Source organism: Gavialis gangeticus, unplaced genomic scaffold (assembly GCF_001723915.1).
Source record: "Gavialis gangeticus isolate Ggan-Ray unplaced genomic scaffold, GavGan_comp1, whole genome shotgun sequence".
Classification (NCBI taxonomy): Eukaryota; Metazoa; Chordata; order Crocodylia; family Gavialidae; genus Gavialis; species Gavialis gangeticus.
In genome coordinates, this window is record NW_017729024.1 from 143871494 (window position 1) to 143896544 (window position 25051).

General features: G+C 40.3%; 1 protein-coding gene across 2 annotated transcripts in view; it reads right to left on the reverse strand.

Annotated features, from left to right (window-relative positions):
• The window catches only part of GPBP1 (GC-rich promoter binding protein 1), a 60054-nt gene that overhangs the window by 22051 nt on the left and 12952 nt on the right, over positions 1-25051 (reverse strand). For both annotated transcript variants that reach the window (XM_019517834.1, XM_019517833.1), the window contains exons 4-5: positions 12406-12525; positions 1389-1512 (exon numbers count right to left, since the gene is read on the reverse strand). In XM_019517834.1, coding sequence (XP_019373379.1) covers positions 1389-1512; positions 12406-12468 — 187 coding nt within the window. In that variant the 5' untranslated portion in view covers positions 12469-12525. The remainder of the gene's footprint in view (positions 1-1388; positions 1513-12405; positions 12526-25051) is intronic.

A 25051-nucleotide genomic window follows, 5' to 3' on the forward strand; every position in this document is an offset into this window, starting at 1 on the left:
GCCTGTGTCCAAATCACTGAATCTTTCCGAATCAGAGGGTTCCGATTCGACTGAAAGAGATTAGAGGGTCTCCTGATTCAATTCGAAGATTCTGCCACCAAATCAAGCTGAATCGAATCAGGGACTGAAGCTCCGCACAGCCTTAAAAGACAGCCCAAAGGAATGCAGTCTGACAATTAAGTACAGTCAGATCCCTCTTCCAGCTGTGCATATTGCTATGTACACTACACTAGAAAAGTAGTATGCTAACATCCAGCTAAAGAGAAATGCAAAGCACTCAGCAGCACTAAGATGTGGAGGCAAGTGGGCACACTAGAAGGGAGGAATAGGCTGCAATCGGACCTAAACAGGTTACAGGGGTGGACGAATGAGAACAGGATGGGTTTCAACACTGACAAGTGCAAGGTGCTGTAGCTGGGGGGGAAGAACCAGCAGCATACCTACAGGCTGGTGAACTCCCTTCTCATCAGTGCAGAGGCAGAAAAGGATCTTGGAATCATCATTGATGCCAAGATGAACATGGCCCGACAGTGTGGGGACACAGTCAGGAAGTCCAACCATACCTTGTCATGCATCCACAGATGCATCTCAAGCAGGTCCAAGGAGGTGATACTCCCCCTCTATGCGACACTGGTCAGGCCGCAGTTGGAGTACTGTGTCCAATTGTGGGTGCTGCACTTCAAGAGGAATGTGGATAATATGGAGAGGGTCCAGAGGAGGACCACTCATGATCAGGGGGCAGCAGGGCAGGCCCTACGAGGAAAGACTACAGGGACTTGAACCTGTTCAGTCTCCACAAGAGAAGGCTGAGGGGGGATCTAGTGGCCATTTACAAATTAGTCAGAGGGGACCAGCAGGCATTAGGGGAGTCCCTGTTCCCCTGAGCACTACCAGGACTGACTAGAAATAACGGTCACAAGCTGGCAGAGGGTAGATTCAGACTAGATATCAGGAGGCGCTACTTCACTGTCAGGGCAGCTAGGATCTGGAACCAACTTCCAAGAGAGGTGGTGCTGGCTCCCACCCTGGGGGTCTTTAAGAGGAGGCTGAACACCTTGCTGGGGTTGTTTGACCCCAGTACTCTTTCCTGCCATGGCAGGGGGTCAGACTCGATGATCTGCTCAGGTCCCTTCTGACCCTACCAACTATGAAACACCAGTTCCCAACCATGTGCTATTATACCCAGGGCCACCTTACCATGAGAAAAAGGCCACATTTTCACAACATCTATCTTTATATTGCTCCAGTGCCCCTTTGGGCAACCATTCTTTTAGGAAATAAGGTAATTGGTGTTCGTATATTAAGCATGGAAGGTCCACAGACAGAGATACTAGATTATTACAAAACAAGTCTATAAATGTAACTGAGATGTTTCAAAGCGGTTTTACCTCCATTAGGACGTCCAATGCTAGGATCAAACCCATCTGAAGAGTTGTGTCGTCTACGATTTGCTTCATAACGATTCTCTGTCCACGAAAAGTTTTCAGAATGTTTCTCCAAATTCAGCGATGACTAGAAATGAGCACAAACAGCACCACTGTTTAACAGCTACACAAGTCCAACAATGCAATACATTTGATTATGCAATGAAAATAAAACCTAGGAAAAAGATGGTACGAATGTTCTCAACATCTCTCAGTTTACCAGCTTTACAGGCCATACAGAACAGCAGCTCCCACAGTATGCAGAAATAGGAACAAGGAAAGATTTAAAGAGTCTACTAGTAGAGAACATCTCCTAAGCAGCTTTAAAGTTGAGTAGAGTATTCAGGCAAGTCAAAACAATATCTACATTAATATTCATGTCTCAATGGGAAAACCACAAATAATCGCAACAGTCATCATGGCTGCCATTTTTACCTAAATGAGTGTGACAGCATTCATTTTGTCAATAGCCTTCTAAAAAATAGAAGAAAAAAATTTAACTTAGAAGTTAAATGAGCTATTAAGAAAAAGGAAAAAGAGGCCAAAATTCTTTATTCCCCCCATCCCTCCTTCATATGCTCAATGGTTATTCATATGCTCCAATATCTGAAGACTTAAAACATGTTTTGTACCTAACACTATAGCAAAAATGTTTGCTTTTAAACATGCTGCAAAAATAATCAAAAAAGAAATAGTTTTCATACATTACTGGAAAGACCCAGGAAAGTTCTTAGTTAAAAGCAAAACATTCCTTTGAAGCAAAAAACACTTAACACAAAATGAGAAGATAAGAACTGCCATTTACAGGGTCAAACCACAGGTCCATCTTGCCCACTATCCTGTGTTATAGTGGCAGAGTGGATGCTGAAAGGGAGAATGAACTGGGTATGACTAGGATTTTTTGCCACTTTTCCTCTCTCACTTTCAGCCTCCATCACTTAAAGGTACAGGAAGTTCTGATTCAGAGGCCGTACCCCTAACTTTGATGCTTAATAGTTACTGATGCCCCTTTCCTCCAAGAATCTGTCCAATCCCTTTTTGAACCTGGCTTCCACAAGATCTCAGGACAATGAGTTCTACACGTTAATTACACACAGTATGAAAAAGAACTTCCTTTTGTTAGTTTGAACCTTACTACCTACTAGTTTCATATTGTGATCCCTGGCTCTTGTATTGTGAAAGACCATAAATAATAAATCCCTATTTACTTTCTCTTCACCACTTAAGGGGGGACATAAGGGTTTACAAAATTAAGTGCATCTCTTCTAAACTGAATAGGCCTAGTTTCTTTAGTCTCTCCTCATACAGAAGCTGCTCCATATGACAATCACTCCTGTTGCCCTTGCCTGGCCCTTTTCTAGTTCTTCTATATCCTTTTTTTGAGGTGTGGCGACCAAAACTGGGCACAGTATTCAAGATACGAACACATCATGGACTTATAAAGAGCCATGATGAAACTTTTAGTTTTGCTTACAATTCTCTTCTTAATAATCCCTAACATTGTGTTTGCCTTTTTGATGGCTGCTGAGTGCCAAGCTGATGCTTTTAGCAAACTGTCCACAATGATTCCCATATCTCTTTTCAGTATAGTAGCAGCTGATGTAGAGGCCCATCACAGCATGGGTATAGTTTGGGTTACTTTTGCCCAGGTACATCATTTTACTCTCATCTATGCTGATTTTCATCTGCCATTTAGTTGCCCATTTACTCAGCCATGCCAGAATCTTCTTTTGTTCCTCACAGTCCACCTTGGTCTTTACCACTCTGAAATAACCTTGTGTCATTCACAAAATATGGCCACCTCATTATTCACCCTTTTCCATATCATTTATATTAAGCAACACTAGTCCCAACACAGAACCCTGAGGGACCGTGTTGTTTACTTCTTTCCATCCTGAAAACTGACCATTTATATTCACTCCTTTACTTTCTATATTTAATCCAATTTCTATCCACAAGTAGACATTCCCTGTAATCCTATGACTACCTAATTTAGTTGAGAGAAACACTAGATATAGATGTTTTAAGATTGGAACTGAAAAAGTATCAACATTTATTTTAAAGTAAAATTTTAAACTAAGAGTTGGTATGAAATGTACAAAACACCCTTTCAGGGGCTCTATTTTCATAACAGGGTATCAGAGCATAATGGCTTTACGTCTTAATTTTTAAATCCTCTTATGCTTTAAAACCTACTAAAACATTTGGTTCTAGTGAACGGATCCTTATCTAGGCAAAGATGCTCAAGGAGGTGGGGAGGGAGGGGGTGAAAATGATGGTAAATCTAATGGACCCACCACCCCAAATGATCATCTTGAACTGGATACCATGACGCAGGACTATTCTCGACTTGTCAAAAAGCATGGTCTGTGCCAAAGCAGTAACACCAACCCCAATATTGTGCAGGAACAGATGTGTATGGAGGTTGGTACAACAGCCACAAAATGAGGATTCTGGGCCCTTTTTAGCTGCTATCAGGTTGGGTCAGCTTGTGCCAATATCAACAACTACCTGCAGCTAAGCACTTCTGAAGACTCTTCCCTACACCTCACACAGAAGACGACCAAACTAGAGTAGTTCAACGTGGGTGCTGAAATAATAGTGCCTGAAAAAAGAAGTACCTACACCTCTGAACCCAACATAAAAAGACTGAAAAGGAGGTTATCGCAGTCTCATATGTGCACCAGATAGCTAGAAGGGACTGATGGGGAGTAAAGCTACAACAAAACTCTGTCCTAAGATTCAGCAGAAAATGCAACAGATTTCTTAGACCTGTGGGGCAGCAGTCCCCTGAAAATGAAACCATTACTGTATTATTTGCAAGGGGAAAAAGTGATCAGAAGCAGTATGAGCTACAAATTAGTAAAATTATTCAAAAAAGCACACACAAATAAGGAAGCCAGAATGACAGATACCACACCTAGCTTTACAACTGACAACAGAAATTGTTCTGGTTAAAATGGTTCCTAGCTGCATCATTTTACTGACATTTTTAAAAAAAATTGAAGACATGATTTAAAATTCTTCAAAGTCTTCAAAAGTAGGTGTGGAGGTCCAGATGCAAGCGAGCATGCTATTATATTCTTAATACAATCATCTCCCCGTCATGTGCTGAACAGGCGATTCAAGTATTTCCTATGCAAAACTGGTTATTCTGATGTGCAAGTAAATAGTTTACAAAGAGATATGACAAATATGATAGAAAACTGCGCATTTCTACATAGGCAGCTTCTTGAAATTCAGATCCTAAACTGCTTACATTGCCAACAAGTTTTAATAGACAAACAACATTAAGGCAGTCATGATCTAGTAATTTTGAAATCTGACGGCTTTCTCCTGGAAAGTACAAGTTCAAACTCTGCTTCTTCTGGACCCTATCAGCGTGCTCACTCATCCACCCACACTTGCTTTTCCCCAAGAATTTTTACTCAGCTTGCTTCAAGTTTGCTTGCAAATTATAAACACTAATCTGAGAGAGCTGATCAATTAAAAACACCACACCTGTAACCACACCTAGATGTGGTTCTGATGTAGAGGATTTTGGAAAACAAAACAATTACTTATTTTTAAAAAAAGCTTCTTGCACAACTGTAAGAGTTAAACACCATTAAAATATAAAGCAAATACAGCAAATTGTGCGAGACAATTTGAGAAAGACTGAAAAAAAAGAGAGAGAGCCCTAAGATATCAAACTATCACCACTGACAGCCACCTTAACAATAATGATAAGCATTTCATTGGTCAAATTCTGGAAGAAAGAAGAGACCTAATGAAAAGCTACCACAACTGACCACTCATTTAAGTACAAGTGGACTTGTAAGTACCCTTTTTCTTCCTACTAGTCAAGCAGCAACGAAGCCCAAGTTGGGCATCCCAGCTTAAGTAAGAAAAAATATGTACGGTATGTTCAACCTGCCCTTCCTCCAAGAGAAATCCAAACCCAAAAACCAGCAGACATGTTTCATACACGTCTCCACAGTCTGACACTTCTTCAGACTTTGATGCGTGGCCAGTGCAAAGTCCTGATTTACTGCTGATTATAATAAATGAAGAGATAACACTTATTTAGTTTGTAAGTCCACAAGAAAAAATGTGCTGTAATAAGCTATCTTCCAGAATTATAAACTGAGCTACGTACATTCTGCTGGGAAATGGCTTTTCATCAGAAAGGAATATATAAATATTTGCTGTATTATGAACAATTGGTACAAATAACTTGAGAAGTCAATGTTATGTGTATTATACACAAACAGCCATATATACAAACACTAGATTTTAAAAACAATAATAATCTCTTTTGTGCTTCCAGCCTCATTTTGCAGCCTTAACACTGAAGTAAAGAATTTGGTAATGTGAGACTCACTAGCCTCTACTCAAACATTGTATTTTTCACATAACAGTCTGGAAAATGGGTTCATCATAAAAAAAATAGGGTAATTTTTATTATAAATAAAAAAAATAAGTCTCCTTAAGAACATTCTTCCCTCAAGCACTTCAAAGTTTCCCATAGCTGTGAAATTAACTCTTCAGTGAGTTTTAACAACAGGCTCCCTCCTAACTGGATATTTTAGAGATTTCTTTATTTTAAAGTTGCTAGTCCCCTGGGGGAAAAATGTTTAGTATATAAATAGGGTTTTAAGCATTTTATATCCCATATACAATTTAAAAAGTCACACAGAACACATTGAATCTAATGGGTTAAATATTTGTGCACATACATAAAAACCTTACCTTTGTGGGTCGGACTTGATGATCTGTTCAGGTCCCTTCCGACCCTAGAAACTATGAAACTAGAAACCTAGAAACTTATGATCTACATTTTCACCACATGATGGAGCTCACACTCTACCAAACTTCCTGTGCTTGAGACTAGTAAGTTTTGTAATCACCAGAAACTCTATTGGCAGTAACTGGAAGTTGAGAAACTAGTTCTCCTAACAGCAAACAACAACACCAACATTCAAAAGCCAGTGCGAGAAAATGACTTTTTGCTTAACATGAAATAATCTAGCAAAAGTTATGAGTCTGAGCCCAGGTATAAGGATTCAGCCTTTACTGCACTGACAATGAGTGGCTCCACAGATAAGTTCAAGCCCTACTCCAGACTGGTGCTAAAAGCTGCCCCTAAATGACCTAACTGTAAAACAGACTGGGAAGTCAAAGGCAGATGGGACACAATGCTAATGACATGGTTGTGCGCCCCACCGACAGGAAAAATGGTGGACCTTAACCAAGCTAACCTAACAAGACCTTTTTAGGCAGATCAATCATGTAGACCTGATCTTTGAACAGGAGGGATACAAAGCCTCTAACAGGCAAGAGACAGAAAGTTAGACATTCTTTTTTTAAACACAGCACATTCCCTATTACGTTGGCTTTGGCTCCCAGGTCTCTCCAATGCTAAACAATCTGAGCAGCAACAGGACGTGAAGTTTGGGTTCCTCAAACAATTAAACTGAAACACACTTTCAAGGTATGTATGGTTTAAAGGATCCTATTAAACATCTCAAAGACAGTCCCAAGCTGAAAAATCCATGTCAACATTTCCCTGAAATCCAAGGTGTTTCCTAAAGACTACCATCCTCCATCCCAAAAAACTTTTTAAAGAATGTAAAATCCAAAGTAACAAAACAAAAAAAAATTGATAATCCAGGAGCCTGAAGGTCATGCAATACACTGGACCCCAACACTGTGCTTCCACAGAAAGCGCCAAGGAACAACCCAGGTTTGCCATAAAGGTTCCTTTTATAAAAATGATGAGGTAAGAGAGGTGCTCCTCCCTGCAAGTGACAGAGACACTCTAACGCAGGGGTGAGCAAAACGTGGCCCGCAGGCCAGATGCAGCCCACCAGGCCATTCTATCCAGCCCCTAAAAATTTTAGAAAATTAATAGCTTTCTGCCCCTAGCTACCTGTCACACGGCCCTCGATGGCTTGCCAAAACTCAGCAAGTGGCCCTCCACCTGAAATAACTGCCCACCCCTGCTCTAACCAGTACCTTTGGTGTGAAGGCAAGAGCTATCTTAGCAGTTGCCTTTTCTTCACTATCTACAAAGCAATTCTGAAGTCAGGATTCAAATGAAACGGTACAGTTTGTTTGTCCAACCACATTCCATGTTCTACGTTATACATTCATAAACTTGATCCAGTACCTACACACTGTGTAAAGACCATAAAGCCTACAAACCAGAGATGGTGTTCCACAAGAACAGATGCTGGGTAGTGATAAGCAAAAAAATCACTAAGACATACACTGAATTGACAGCTTAGTGAAGACACTTCAAATGAAGTTAGACAGGAACAGTGACAAAAGCTCACAGGTGAGTAAAATAGTCACTACCTAGTAAGAGGGTCAGAAGGGGGTGGGGGGAATGGGAATTTGCATTGCAGCTACAGGGGAAGACAAGAAAAAAAAAACAGAACAACCTGCCAAATATCTGAGATTTTTTACACACTAATGTCAGAATAAAGGGAAATGCACAGGCCTTCTAACATGTAGCACAACTAAGTGGTCTAGCACAACTTAGACCCAAGACTTGAATATTGGTATAAAAGGTTCAACTTAACTGGGCAGAAAAGAGGGAGGCTTTGTTCCATAAAACATCAATTATGTACACACCTGCTCTGAAGCTGAAAAACAACGGTAGGCAACTGTCGATCCTTCCAGATCACGTTGTACATGAGAGGTCACCCAGATCTTTGACATGCATGCCTAAGGCAAAAGCATGGAAAAGTGGAGGCTGCCCACATTATATAGATGTAAGGCTGGAAGGGACCTCAGAAAAAAAAAATCACTAGATCCAGCTCCCCTGCACCAAGCAAGAAAGAGAACTGGGGGTCAGGTGACCCTGGCAAGGTGACTGTCTAGTCTCCTCTTGAAGATTTCCAGGGTAGGTGATTGCACCACCTCTGGAGGGAGCTTATTCCACAGTTTAGACACCCTGACTGTGAAGAAGTTTTTCCTAATGTTGAGCCTGAATCAATCTTCCAGGAGTTTGTGCCCATTACTCCTGGTTTTCTGCTCACGTGCCCTCGTGAACAGTTGCTCACCGAGCCCCTTGATGGACTTCCCTAGTGTACATCCCTAGGTAAGCTGCTACCTGGTGCCCTCTCAGCCTTGTTTTCCTCAGGCTGAAGACTCCCAGATCCCTCAGCCTTCCCTTGTATGGCTTGCCATGCAAGACTGATCATACGGGTGGCTGTTCTTTGGACTCTCTCAAGCTTGTTCACATCCTTGTTGAAGTGTGATGCAGTACTCCAGCTGTAGTCTCACCAGTGCTGAGTAGAGAGGAAGAATCACCTCCTTAGTTTTGCTGCAGATGCATCGATTGATGCATGCCAGAGTAGTATTTGCCCTACTGGCTATAGCATCACACTGCCAGCTCATATTCATACTGTGGTCTATTATTACCCCAGGTCCCTTTCATTTGTGGTGGTAGTCAGTTTGGTGCCACCAAGCCTGTAGGTGTATTGGGGGTTGCTCATCCCAAGGTGCAGCACTTTACATTTGTCAACGTTGAACTTCATCAGGTTCTGATCCACCCAACTTGCTGGCCTGCCTAGGTCCGCCTGTATCTGTAGCCTCTCTAAGTGTGACCACACTTCCCGATAACTTGGTGTCATCTGTGAACTTGGCCAGTGAGCTCTTCACCCCCACATCCAAATCATGAATAAAGATGTTGAAAAGTACTGGACGAAGCACTGACCCCTGTGGGACATAGCTGCCCACTTCGCCAGGATGATACAAATCCGTTCACTACAGCTCTCCGGGTCCTATCCTACAGCCAGTTTCTCACCCACCTGACTGTCTTGGAGTTAAGCCCACAAGCCTCCAATTTTCTCATGAGATTATCACGGGATACTCGGTCAAAGAAAGTAGTTGGTTGAAACTAGGTGAAAATTAAAGGCTTTTCAGTTACTCTGCATGAAAATGATCCTGACATGGAAAAGCCCATTCTAAGGAAAGAAAGCTGTAGAATAATGAAAAACTATTTCAGCAAAGCAGACTTTCAACAAGTCTGCTTTGCCCAGTGGTGTTCTGGGCAAACCACTATCTCCAGGTGAAAATAGTATAGGAAAAGCTCAATAACTGAAAGATATTATACACATTTAATGCTGTGCACTTATTCCAAAGCAGAAGAAACATAGAAATACACAAGACCATTATGGTTGAAGACCTGAAAATGAGAAAGGAATTTTATAAGTAAAAATAGGTACACACTCATCCTTACTTATAAAGGGAAATAGCACAAAGCATATTGGATACATCAGGAAGACTAACAAACAAAAAAAGGTTGCAGTTACCCAGGGACACAGAGGCAGTAAGAAGAGGTTGTATAAAAACATGAGAAAAGGAATGAAAACAGAAGTATATGTCCATGATTTAATGAGGAAAGAAAACAGTGAGTCCAAAGAAGGTTGAAATATTCAGTGTTTTGCTTGCTTCAGACTTCACAAGAAAGGGGAAAAAAATAGATGGCTAGATGCTAACAAAGAATTCAGCTACGCAAGGGGATAGATATTCTGGGAAACCCAATGAAAGAACGGGTAAAAGAATATTTAGATAAGCACGATTTATTCAAGTCTACAGAACCTTAAGTAATCTACAATGAAATTCATTAAGAACTAGCCAAAGCAAAAATTATCATTAATGATTCAGAAGTTAAGAACTCAGAGGATGAGGGAGGTCCAAGAGCAGAGTATCAGAGTACGCTCTCTAAGAATGCAAAAAGGAGAAGCTAGGGTATTGGAGCCAGCCTAATCTGAATACCTGGAAAGATACTAAAACAAAGGTTTTCAAACGTCTAAGCACCCAACAAATGGCAAAGAAGTTAAAAAAACTGATATATCAATCAATTCATGTTGGGTAGGGGTTCTGACAGTCCTACACGACGTTCTCATAAGCAAATTAAGTAGATGTGGTCTAGCTGAAATTGTTACGAGTTAGGTGCAAAATTGGGGGGGGGGGACACCACTCGGAAACTACTTAAAATGATTCTGCCAAAACTGGAAGGATATTCAAGCGGTGTTCCTGGATGAATCTGCCCCGAGTCTGGTTCTATTAATAATTAATATTTCCACCAACTACTTAAAAGATAGGAAAGAAGATGATAAACTAATATTTGCATATGGTATATAATATGCAAGCTCTCAAGCTGGGAGGGACTGCAACCCCATGGAAGACAAAATCAGAATTCAAAGTGATCCTGATAGATTATAAAAATGATCCAGACCACAACTGCAAATTATTACTCTAAGGACAAAAAAACCACAAAAATGCAAAATGGCAAGTGATGACCACAACAGCAGGGCTGCAGAAAAGGCTCTTGGGATTACAGTGGACCACAGAGTCAGCAATGGGATCCTGCAGCAACAAAAGGGCAGGTATTCTCCTGGGACATATTAACAGGAGCTGTGTTTGTAATGCACAAGAAATAATTATTCCATTCTACTTGGTGCTGATGAAGCCTGTTATAACATGTTCAGTTTGAGATATTACACCTTAAGAAAGAAATAGATAAACTAAAGAAAGAGTCCAGAGGAGCTACAAATGTGTGATGAGGTTTGGAAAAGATTAAGCTTATGAGGCAAGATTGAAGAAAATGGGTTTGTTTAGGAATGGAGAATACTGAAGGGAGATATGATAATCTTCTAATACTTAAAACATTAATAAGACTATGATTAATTGTTCTGTATAAATAGTGTCCCATTTCTAGTTCATACAAGAGACACAACATAAATTAGATATTAAGGAAATATCCACAAATGCAGTGAAGCACAGAAACAGGCTACCAAGGGAGGTTGAGGAATATTCTTCCTTTGTAACATTTTCAGGACAGACTCAGCAACTAATGTCAGGAACGGCGTAGGCACTGTAGATACTGAAATGCAATGGCTATAAGAGAACTTAAAAAGTTTCTTCAAGCCTTTTATTTCTGTGAAGTAATTCTGCAGGTCCAAATACATTTCCACTTTACTTGCAACAGGGGAATTAGCAAACTACATCTTCCTGTAAATCCCACCAGTATAAAAGAAATTACCCATAGAGCCCTGGCTAACTTTGTATTCATGGCACGATTAACACGCTAGTCATGCAGTAAGCTGTACTGTATCATATTCAGCCATGTATGTGGAGAGATAAAGTGGCAAACTAGATGTTCTATTAAATGTAAAACATATTTGTATCATGCCATAAAGTAAATGCATGGCAAGTGTCCTGTATCCAGGGGCTGCCCCCTACCCAGGGCTGCCCTTCATCAGGATTGGGCAGAGGGCACCCCCTGGGTTCAGGATACAGCTGCCCACTGACCCTTGAAAGGCAGGTAGTGCAGTAGGCACATGGTTTTAGATGCCCCGTGAATGTTTAAAGTCCCAGCACACAGACTGAACTGCATGCTTTAAGGGGCAGGGAGCAGCTGTGTCCCAGACCAAGGCAATGCCCCCTGCCCAGTCCCACCAACCAACTAATCAGTAGGACTAGTTCCCCAATGCCAGGCTGCCTGGAACACAGATTGTTTCAGATTGTGATCTTGGACTTCTTGCAGGCCAGCAAGTTAAAAAGAACACCACGCAGTCTGGCATCAGGGAACTAGTTCCCCAGTTTCAAGCTACCCAAAACAAGTTTTTAAAGGTCCAGCAACAAGTGGAGACCTGGATCAGGGACCAGGTCACCAATCTCAGGCTCCCTTCATCCTGGCAGATGCACAGTGGGATCTGATCCCAGATCCCTGGGAGAAAAAAATAAAACACACACATCCTGCCTTATACATCTGCCACAGCCCTTGGGCTCAACACCGAGAACAGTTCAACGATGCTAAAAGTTTGGCTGATTCTTTAGATGTGGCTATTTCATAATGACAGAGCAGCTGTACCAATGCAAGGCTTAGGAGCCTAAAATCAATATTTATAAAGGCTATTTTTAGTTTTTCTAGAAAATATTTATCTTATGTGTTGCATATTCAAAGGGACAGCAAAAAATGTACCTTTGTTGATGATGGTGGAGTGGGAAAATTAAGCCAGGCTGGAGCAAAGTCATGCTGCGCCATTTAGGTCCAGTCTCTCCGAACCAAAGAAACAAGGCTTCAACACCTCATGGCAAGTCCCTGTCATTTGAAAAAGGAAGTTGGTACATTTAGACTTGTATCTTAGGATAAAATTACTCATGTCACATTAAACTTATTTCCAATCATGTCTAAATTTGCTGGTACTATTTTCAATAGCAAGTCTAGAAATTAATATGGCCCCATCCCAATTAAAGCACCTCAATATTAAGGACTGTCTTCACAATACATCTGTAAAAAGTATGCCTATGTTATCTTCATATTACAACTGGACAACTAAGATTAAAAAAACCACAAGCAAGCCACCTAAGGCTAGACAGGAAGTCTGCAATAGTCCTGGATTCCCATCCATTGTCTTAATCACAAAGGACTCCCCCTCCTCCTCTCCCCCTTAGAGTCCATTTTTTCCAGATTCAAGCATCTACAGTTCAGTCTCAAAATCCATACTTAGGTACTTAGAGAGAGGCCTACTATTTAGAGTTAATAAGAACCCTAAATTCAGTGGGAATTGGGAGAACTCAGCACATGTGAAATACTGCTCTACTGTACTAGAATAAAATTTTCCCTGGATTGGTAGACAGTACAATTGTACTTAAATAGAAGTACTTCTTTTCAAAACTACCAATTTCCTCATTAGGAGTTAAATGCAAGCTCTGAAGATAAATGGCACTCATTTTGCTAGTGCAAAACTCAAATAAAGGTAATGAGATGCTATAAAAAAAAAAAAGGCATCTATAGCTCATACATGCGCTCTCTGTAATTTTAACTCAGAAATTGAAGCACAGAAGAATACACACTTTAAAACCCACATCAGGTGAGAGTGCAGAAGTTCTGTTTTTGTTACATCTTTTTAATATTTGCTATTAAAATGAACAAATGTTTCGACATGTATATATGTTGGGGACTGGAGATAGTTGAAAGTAATACTGGAGTGATTAAAACCTCCAAGCAATTCCTAAAATGAATAAGGTCTATTTTATTTATTTGGTTTATTAAGAGGATTGTTAAGATTACTACTCTCCAACACTTGCTCAAAAATATTATGAGACTTTGGGCCTAAGTAAGATTACCATTCATTAGAGATATAAACTACATTAGGAAAAAGTTATGTGCTGCCCAGCCAGCAAGGGAGTGCTTGTGGGCATGGGGCAGAGAGCATGAACATTGCCTCCCCACTCAGTCCAAAACCATCCTAAGGAAATAAACTCCACCAATTCACTCCAAATTAGGCTAAAAACAGATGCAGATAAATGAAAAAGATCAATGATGCATCACAGAACAGCTCATCTGCCTTACTGGGTTAAATGCACATCATCCCTTGCCCTGCCCTTGATGGTGCAGAACAAGGAGCAACGCAAATCGCCCTGTTTTCCCTGATCGGCCACATTTGTCTCCCATGATGGCTGAAGAGCAGATCTGGATGAGCAGGGAAACCAGGGCTTTCCTATTCAGACAGACTTCTTCCTGCGATCATAAGGGAAGAGTCTGGCTAAGTGGAGAACCCCAACACGCCTGCTTAGAGAGGCACCCCAAATTCTCTGAGGTGCCTAAGTGGGGTGTTCAGGGGGGCTTAAGGGCCCTAGAATACCTGCCCAGGGTGACTGGGGAGTAGGAGCAGCCTGCACTGCTCTACTCTCCTGCCACAGGGCTAATAGAAGTCCGCTACAATAAAGCAGCAGTCTACCTTTTGCTGCACTGGATGTGGTAGGACAAAGGGTAGCAATTATTAGCTCACCATTTGTGTGACCATAAAAATTTATGGCAGCACCCTCCAGCTGTATCCACGAGCGTGAACATTTGGTTCCCCAGCGACAAGTAGTAGCAGCACACCTTGCCACTCATGCTTTAGCACGCAGCAAGTTACCCCAGTGGGGTAGGGGAGGCTGGAGCCAGCACTGTGCTGGCCCAGGCAGCTTTACCTGGGGTCCTGGGGGCCTCCCAGGGCTGCAGCCGCAGCAATTTTGCTGTGTGGAGCCTGGGCACACCACACCACTTTTGAGTGGTATGCACTGCCTATGCATGCACTGCTCCACTTTTTTTCCTGCAGGTTTTTCTGACCCCTGGATATCCAGGGATCAAAAATCCCATGGGAAAAAAAAGAAGAGCAGCACACAAATGAGCAGCACTCCCTTGCAGCATGGAGATCATGTGAATGTGAGTTTTGTGGCGCTGCGGACATGTTTGCAGTGCCACATACTGCATGGACATTATCATCTGGACACAGCCTCTGTGTGCATTCATGTCCAGCAACATATACAGCTTAGAGAGGTCCTAGTTACACTGGTAGCTGCCTCTCAAGTTACTCTGACCTGAAGCCAAAAAAAAAGGGGGGGAGGGAAGGGCGAAGCATCACAAGTGTCAGTGGAGATAATCCAAATAAGTCGGTGGCTACACAACATATTGAAGTTACTAAATTACGTAACTGAGATCCACAATAGAACTTGGCCATATTTAGAAACCATCTCTAATAATATATTAATTAAAGCACCTTGCTAAATCACAATACCTTCATATTAAAATATAGCAGTTCATCTCATCCTAGTATAACCAGTCACCAGTTCAGGCAAATAATGGTGCAACAAAAGGTGAAATCAGCCACAAAATTATGACACTAAAAGAGCATGCAATAAATTTTGCACCTTGTTCCAATCACCTTAAAATGAATGTGTGGCCAAGAGGACTGCACCATGACTCAAACACGCCCCAGTGCGGTCCCTGCTGGCTGCCCATCAACTGACTGGCACCTCCGGGGGCTTGAACAGCCAAGTGGGTCTCTGGAGCCAGCCAACAATCAGGTGATAGTTGGCAAGTGTGTAACTTGGGCACCTGGGTGTAACTGTGGTATGATCCTGAATCCCAAAATTGCACATTTGTCTTTAAACATATAGCATGGCAGGAAGTGTGACTTCGGATCACAGATCAGATCCCATCATGCCTTTAACTGAACAGCTGTCAGAGGCTTAAGTGAACAGACCATATTAAGAGGATTATCATATTCCCAACCTTCAGCTTACCCAGTCCAAGCAGACAGAGCATTAAAAATTCTGAAAGCCCTTCAGAGATAGGCCAATGCAAAATACATCTCTACTCTAATAAATTCACTATTTAAAACCTCAAGCTGGTCCTTAGCAGTTGAGAAGTGTTAAATTAGTGTGCATTAAATACCACAGAAAAAAGGAACATATGTGGCCTCTTAATATATGACTTTCTAATTATTTCATATATGAAGTCCAGAATGAGCCAACCACGCAATACTCTTTGGATGAAACTAAAGTTGTTCAATGTACTTCCTAGTTTTAAGCAACACTTTTATAGAGAATTCAGTCAATTCTTAACGCAGTCTAGGTTGCTTAGCACAAATATGACATCCCTTTGTAAAGGTTTACTCAAATCATAAATTAATTTTCTGCAAAGAAATTAAGAGCCACCGCTGCTGAGTGCTATTTAGTGGCTTCCTGGCTCCCTGTGGAGTCGGGGAGGCAATACATTATATATTTATAAACTCAATACATTCTGTCCAAGACATTCACACTGCACAGCCTCTAACTATAGCATACACAATTTGTTGCAGTCAACAATCACATGCAGTTCACAGAAAAGAATCTGGGTTCTACTGCAGAACACAGCTGGCTCATGTGCAAGCTTGCAGTCTACACTAACCTCCAGCCCTGTTCAGTAGTACTGCAACCTTGCTAGTCCCTTGCCTTAGTTGTAGCACTTGGCTTGTCCCAAGTGAAATTAATTTCATTTTTGTCAGATAGTATTTCCAATTTATCCAAGTCATTCTGAATCAAAATAAATCAGCTCTAAAGTGTCTGCTACCCTCACCCAGTTTGGGGGTCCTCTACAAGTTTAGTAGCTTGGAGAATGGAGCTTCTAGTAAAGAAATACTGAACAAGAACTTGACCCAGGAGAGACCCCCACATCCCAAAAAACTCCACTTGCTACTTTCATCCAGTATGATATTGAACCACTGAATTACTGAGATACTGAACTCTTGGATAACTTTACTTTGCTGACCTGAAGAATGTCTTGCATTTGACAGTTTGACTTGACTATCCCATCTATGCAGTTGGTCCAATAAAAGATAACACCCAAAGAAATCCTTGCTTCTCTGAAGAGAGTAATCCAAATAGTCATGTACCCACTTGTCATAGTTTCATTTAGACCACATTTCCATAGCTCACTTAAGTGAATGCCATGGGAGACTAAAGCAAAAATTTTGAAAAGTACAAGATGTTGTGGCCACTACTCAGGCCACCCAAAGTCAGTCACTTCGTCACAAAAGGAAAGCAGACTGGCTAGAAATATTTTTATTATATGCTCCAGTATCTGAGTACTGAAATCAGACTGACCCTGATCAAAATAAATCCTTGATTTTTTTTTTTTTAAATAAAAAGATGGGCACCCTTTTCCAGTTTTCTTAGACCTATTGACTTCTAATGTTTTCAAAGAAAAAAAGCCCATGGCTTAACAATTACCTCAGCTAATTCAGAGAGTATTCACAGATGAATCCGATCACTGGTTGCAAGCAGCTATCACTGCTCCTGAACTGGAGACAATCAGGCCACAAAGCCAAAAACCAGGGGTCTGAACTTTACAAATTCTCAACACCGTAGTCAGAAGTACCAAACAAACTAATGCATCAACACTGTTATTTTAGATAACCCACAGATGCACAAAATGCCCCTGCAATAATCAAACTGCAGTAGACCAGAATTACATTTTTTAAGTCAATTATAAAGGTCTGAATGGATTATCTAGACCCATGTCAACAAGACAAGGCAGGAAGGTATGCTTAAGCAGGGTAGGCTTAGCAGGATTCGATTTTTATCAGTACAAGCTGATAAATGATTTCACCTCACACTCAGACTGATGAAAAAATATTTCCATCTTGAATAATCAAAATGTATAGAAAGGGGCTGATGGAGTGTGCGACAACAAGGGAAGCAATCCAACAGAACTGTGCTGACTGTAGTTTGGACAGCAACTCCCAGAAACCCCAGGGGACTGGGAACAAAGGAAAAAGCAAGAAAGCAGATGAGAACGCTATGAGGGAGCAGAGTTGAGATGGAGGGCAACTCTGTCCCTCAGCTGCAGCAGTCCTTAGGAGTTGTTTGTTGTGGCAGACAATTAAACTGTCTGGTCCCCACACTTAGTGTTGTGCAATCCTGAAAATTTACACTGAAAAAAAAAAAATCAAAATAAGTGCTTAAAAATAAAGATTGATATTATGTGTTGAAATTATTACAAAATAAAATGCAAGGTTTTAAACTTGGTTATATACCAGGGGTGCTCAACCTCCAGCCTATAGGCCAAATGTGGTCTGTGGAGCCATAGGAATCCAGCCTGCAGGGCTCCCCACAAATTGGGAAAATCTGGTGGCAGCAGAGCAGTGGCAATAAATAAGGCCATGCTCCCCTGCTGCCAAATTCTCAAACCCAAAGATCCACACAGCAAGTTAGGGCCACGTCACACCCCCTGCCTCCATGCCTGCAACTGGATGAGGCTGGGCCATGCTCCCTCTACCACAGGGCTGGGCCATGCCCCCCTACCCCTACCGGGCTGGGTTGAAGCCAGAATGCCCCCTGCCCCCTTCCATGCAGCTGAATGAGGCCATGCCACAGCTCCCCATGCCAGATTGGGACCAGTCTGATCCAGGCTGGGCAATGCCCATTTGGCCCAAGGGCCAAAGAGGTTGAATACCATTATTGTAGACCAAATTGAGGATCAGATGCTATGAACAGACTTGCAGGAAGGGATGGTACTAAATAGATAGGAATAAAACTCATTTAAACACAAAGGACAGGGAAAGGGAGAGTAAAGGAGGGGGCACTGCTGAAGGATAAACAAAGCAGTTAACTCACTGAAGGACATACAGGTTATAAGAGCTAGTCCACGTAATGGGATAAGAATTTTTGTTTATCCCTTTGGATCTCTTCAACCTACCTTCACCTTTCCGTGGTGCCTCCTCTCTTCCTATCCTTCATATTTATCACTGCAACTCCATGCATAGCATGAAAGCTCATGCCTCTATGAATGAAGTATAGAGGTGCCACCATACCCTGCCTTCTGCCCAACTTGAGACTAAAACAAAAAACAACTTTCTCTCATGTCAAGATATTACTGGATACCAGTAGTCTTACAGTTTCTACTCGTCTCGGATTGCCAACAATTTTTTCTGCAAGATGCTTCCAATGGAAACATAACCTTAATACAACCTTCATGTTCTTGCTGAGACAAAGACAACATCAAATATTAGACCTATAATACATATTAGGCCAAGTCAATTTAAGTGCCTATTCCACATAGAACCATATTCCAAGTACAAATCTCTGGAAACTTCAATACAGGACATAGGTAGATAATCCTCATCCCACCACTTAGTATCATCTTAGCCCTAAAACTGTGTTACCAAAGTGCGACGTAAAGTATCTTTTTTATGGACTTGAACAGGTTGGCTGGCACATAATCACAGTTAGGCACCAGATACGCAGAATTAGATCTGGCATCATGTCTTTATGTTCTTGAGTGTGAGAGTCTTATAAAAAGCACTTATCCTCACTCAAATTATTTTTCAAAGTTAGATGCAATAGTATTTTCCAATGTCATCACTCATGGTGATAATCTTACAAGGCAGCCAAACACTGAAGAGCAATGAAAGAAGGTAAAGGTGCCCTCATAACTTCAAGCTTACAGGAATGTACTTCAAAGAATCGTAAGGCCCACAGGGAGCAAAGGTAAATAGCCACATACATTTCTGTGCATCTTATGTACACATCACACAATGGGTCAACTACTGCTTACCAAAACTAATGAACATATAAACATTTTTATAAGAACTTAGTTCTTTTTTCATGTCATACAACAATAACAATAAAAGTTTTGTAAGCCTCTCTCATAAGCTAAATTAATTGTTCACGAGTGAAAGCCATTCACTAGCAAGAGTCAAATAATTACATGATAGGTTCATCAGTTACTGAAATATAATGACAAAGCTTTGCTTGCTAACATCAAGCCTAATGAAAATATGGCTAAGTTTTAAATTAATCCAGTTATGCCAGTGACTTAAAATCAGACACTACAGCAAATGTTATCACTGCACAATAATTTGCCCATTCACATCTTTAAATAAATAAAATCAAAGCAAGAGTCATGAACAAAGAGTTAAATTGCATTAAAAACTGTTTAAATACAAGTCATGACCTAGGTAAAGCCTGTTGGTTGATTTTTCTTCTTCTTTACACCACTAGGTATTAATATATTGAACACTTTAATGAGTTTAAGAACAATAATATGATAAATTCTTGTGCATACATAACCTATACATTCTTCTGAACTTCTCTTTAAATCAAAGTGTTCTTGGATACCAAGGCATTTTACAGCAACGGAGAACTTGGACATTAATTTTAATAAATGAAATATATTGTAATATGTCTGAAATAAGTTCAGTCATGACATCTCTGTAAAGCATGTTAATTGACTCTGAGATTGAAGAACACACACAATTATTAAAATTTTTAGGCAGCAGTATCTTCAGTGATATGCCAATGAAAACCCAGACAGATGAACAGCTGTTTTTTCTTATAATGTACAGTATAAAGGAGTTTCTGCATAAAGACCTATTTACTAATAGAACCCCATGAAAGTACCAGCAGCAGTTATGATGAAAAAATAGCTCTTTGCAAAAGGTCCACCCATTGTACTCGGCTTCACCTGAAGAGATTTTGTAATATAAAACATTTTTCATCACTTAATGCTTTTTAGCTAAGATTAGCAAGTAATTACTAACTCTAAAGCACTACCCACATCTGTCAAAAATACTTTACACTTAATTTAAAATATGCGTAAGAACAAAGCAGACAAAAAAAAAAACATGAGGAAAGAGAGGAACAGTTGGATCAAGAGGTTTCTGGAAGAGCAAGGAACAGATCCTAGATCTGACTTCTAGAACTGGGCATCAGCCATAAAGTTACTTCTTCCTTTGTTGCAGAATCTTTTCACCTTCTGCTTGTACAGCCTGTTTCAGTGAAAACATGAATCTGAAGCAGCAGCAGTTCTGTACAGGAACATAGTACCAGAGGGTTTTGTTTATGTTTGTTTTTTTTATTATAATACTAAGTCAATTACACAAAGAGAACTGGCACTGTATACGGGATGCATGTTGTAGCCATGTTGGTCTACAGGCAAAAGCAGTCAGAACTCTTGATAGAGGCGATATCTTTGATTGTACTGCCATTGTATAAGGGCACTGGTAAGACCTCATCAGGTGTGCCACGTAATGGTGTAATGTTCTGGTAACCTGCATTCAAGAAAGAACACCCAGTTTGGCACAGGTAACAGATACCAGGCAGGCCTGGGGGGAAAAACAAAAGAAGAATGAACCGCTTTTATAAAGATACTAAAATAACAGAATGTGTTTAACCTTGCAAAATAAAGGCTGAGCAGGGGGCTACAAATGCTCTCTATAAATCTGACTTGATAAAAACAGGATTTTAAAAAGTAAGTGAGGATTACTATTTTATGTTCCTTCTTAAAATGATAAAGTGAGATCCAAGTACAATACAAAATGCAGTAGGGTATAGATGCATCACACACTCTCAAGACATTTTAATAGCTTGCTCTCTCCAGCTCATGAAAGAATAAAGAAGACTGATCTGCCCAGCAACTACCACCCTCACTTCTAGGAAGTTCTGTATACTTCAAAGAAACTGTCTATTGTCTTGCTCATGTACACAGATGCAAACAAAAACTCATTAGTTTCACTGCTTAACAAATAAAATATTGCAGTGCAAGTGGCATGCAAGTTACAGAAGTAGAAATCTTCGACTACTGTAGTTCTTTTGTTTTCCTGCGAAGGAAAGTTGTGGGGGAGAAGGTGGCCAGTCAACCTACGTTCGGAATAACAATATTGGCATCCAGTCAAGATTCTGTAGGAAGGAAAGCTGTTCTGCAGAGCACAGCCTCTAGCAGCAATTTCATCATCTAGGAACTGGAGAAAAAATGGCAGGACTCCAAAGACATGGAGATATTAAGAAAAAGATCCTACCTGAAAAAATATTTTACAGAAATTTCTGAATCTCTGGGTAAAAAAGAACACATCAACAACAAACAAGGACATGTGCCCTGGCTTAATTTCAACACCACAATGAAATCCTGAAAGCACTGAAGATTCTGTTCATGCACATCCATAATCTGGATCAACTGGTTAATGCAATGTCCTAGGTGAAGATTTCAACTTTAGAAATAAAAACTGAGAATTTATTAGTCTTTAACAACATCCCAAACACCTTGAAAAAAAAAAATATCAGGAGCAAGGTTTTAACCAAATTGAAAAAAAATCTCATGATTAAATTATTCTCCCCTATAAAACAAGATTTAGAATATTTATTAACAATCCACAAAATCTCATTTAGACTAAATCATTCAAACAGTAATACAACTAAAAAAATAAATGCACAGGAAGAATTTTTAAATTTAGTTTATTTTTTTCCCCACAGCATGGCACAAAATACATAGCGAGCTGGAGGGTACTCATAAGACTGGTACTGCACTGGTAGTAGAACAGAAATTTGGAAAGAATTTCATGAGCCACTAAGAAAAATCCTCAGAGTTCACTTAGGGATGGTAATGCAACAAATGACTCCACCAGCGAAAATAAAGAGGTGGGGCAAGTGCTATTCTCAACCTTAAGTACTAGGGGAGAAGCCCAACTTCTGAAGACCCTACTATGACAACAATCATGCTGACCATAATTAATTTCAGGACTGAAGATGAACCATTCAAGCAGAATACGTTTGCTGATCTCATTTTAAAAAGTCACACTATTGAACTAGCAAGTACCAGACTTTATAAATGACAGTGAGTAAAAGAGTTTCAGATCTGGAAAAGTAGTCCAGAAAAGTTTTTGCATAATAAGAATGTGACCATCATCACAGAGCTTTGTTATTCTTTGATGAAAATTCTATTTAATTAATTTCTGGCAGCTGATAAAGCAGATTTGACAGCATGGGCATCTTCTTCAGGCAGCAAAGGAATATTTTCATTTGGACTAATCAACTGCAAGTTAAACAGAAACATACTTTTTTTCCCCCCTCTTCCAGTCTATGAATAACAAGGAAGACGACGACGAGATCAACTAGTTTTAATAGGCTGAATGACAGTTTAAGCAATTTAAAAGGTTTCGTTTTCAGGACTTAGGAGAGCACATTTAAGTTCCAATCATTTTCACTTTCGATCCATTTGAAAGGTTTCAGACTACCTTGAAATAATCAGATTAATTCACTGACTAAAGGTGAAGGATGTACTGAACAGAAGGATTAATTTTAAGATTAAAATATTTGGTATTCAAGTTTAGAAAAAAGTTTAAGACTGTATATGTTGATTTGTATGTCTAATTAAGCTCCTGTTACCCTACTAACACAGCTGCTTGATACAAACTGCAAACAAAAACTTAATATCTAGCAAGAACTATCATTCACCATTTTCTAACATGTCAGAAAATGTAAAACTAAATCAAAATATGAAAACATCAAACCATATCATTGCCTAAATAACAGAATATAGTATATCTTCCTAAGCAGCAAACAGCTGTACCCAGTCTAATGTAATTTTATGCATTTTAATCATGATTCAACTAATTGATGAAAATGCACTCATCTTTGGGAAAAGTATGAATTAAAACAGAAATTGGGAACAACTATTTAAATAAAGATTTCCATGTGGTAACTTAGATCAGTGATGCTCAAATTCCAGCCAGTGGAGCCATGTCATCTGGCCCACAGGACTCCCTACTGGATCCAGAAATTTGGGGGGGGGGGGAAATAGTGGCAGCATCAACTACCACTCCCCTGTTGCTAAATTTTCAGATCCATGGGGAGCACCACAGGCCAGGTACAGAAGCCCTGTGTGCCAATTCACTGGTCCACAGCAAAGCTGGGGCACAGGACCAGACCCAAGCACTAACCCTGTGTGTGGGATCTGGCCCACAGATTAGCCCCATGCCATCATCCAACCTGTGGGGCCAGAAAGTTACACACACTGACTTTATTCAATCTACAGAGAATCAGCATCACTTAATGGCAAAAAACTTGAACAATGAGCAAGAGAACAATGAGCAATGGTGCAAGAGAAGGGTGCAGAAGTAATGACTGTCCCGTCTCCAGGGCATTCACTACAGTTGTGCCAGGGTAGAGGGAGAGAGATGGGACATAGGTAGCTAAAGCAATGGCAGCAGTGTGCCCAATAACTAGCATCAATGAAGCCCCTATTGGTATGGCTCAGGACTGCTGAGAAGTTAGTCCTGTCCTAGTACAGCACTTACAACTCATCAGAAAATAAGCAATTTGGCTGAGTCAAAGTGAACATGATTATATAATCCTGTCAAAGCTAAAATGACAGCTAAAAAGGTTTTCACTTGTTCCGTAGCTTCATTTTCAGACTCACTCAGCTGGTTAGAAGCCTCCCTTCCTTTTCCAAGGATGTTTCATACTTTTGACCTGCTAATGTAACTTTTTTGCCTTTGCCTAGAAAAGCTTACTGTCAGGAGAGCTGTCATGGTTAACAATATACAGATGCTTTGACAAAAAATTCATCATGAAGTACCAGACAGTTGCTAAGAATCCTTGCAAGTGCCTTCACACTACAGAATATTAAGAATTAAAACAGCAAGTTCAGTCATTTAGCAATTTACCCCAAGGCGATTAAAACAGGTACAAATAAAAAAATAAAATGTAAACAAATTTAATCTTATTGAAAACAATTAAAATGTGCAAGCATTGTTAAGAAAAAAGTATGCCTTGCACAACTGTATGAAAAAAAAAAAAGTTAAAGCAAGTCTACAAAACTATGACAAAAGCTTGCAAACAAATTTCAAAAGATTCTGAGAGAATTTCCTTTCCCAAAGACAAAGTCTACTAAACTGGTTGTGCAAGTGTTGCTCACCCTTTTCCCAAAAATTATTGTTAAACACATCTTCACTTGCTCCAATCAATCCCTTAATCTACAAATCAGTTCTGTTGCCACCCCCTTTGCAAGTGTGTCCATAGCTGCTACTCCATTTCTCACTGCTTCCTAAATAAGCCTGAATGAACACTTCCCTAAACAAGCCAGAACAGAGATTTTCAAAACACTAGGAAGACAGGAAAAAAATGGTCCTGCTACTCTGCTGTCTTCCCCTTGCAAACTGAAAAATGGAGGAGAGCATGCCCTGCACAACTACACCTTCCTACTCTAATAAAAGACCTCATTTCCAAGACTGTTCAATTCCTTGTCTCCTTCCTAGTGGCAGCAGCATTTGAGTTGATGCAACACTTCCCTTTTTCCCCTCCAGCAGAAGGGGCTACGCATTTAACCAAATCCTCAGCCAGGGAGGATAATCAATGATTTAAAAACAAAAACACAAAAAACAGGGTTTTTTAAATTAGGAAAATCATCAATAAAATATTACATTTCTGTCTCATTTAAAAAAATAACGGTTACAATTAAATTTCATCACAAACATACTAAGCCTACATTTACAGTCTCATGAAAATGAATTAACGGCTCTGTCACACACACACACACACAC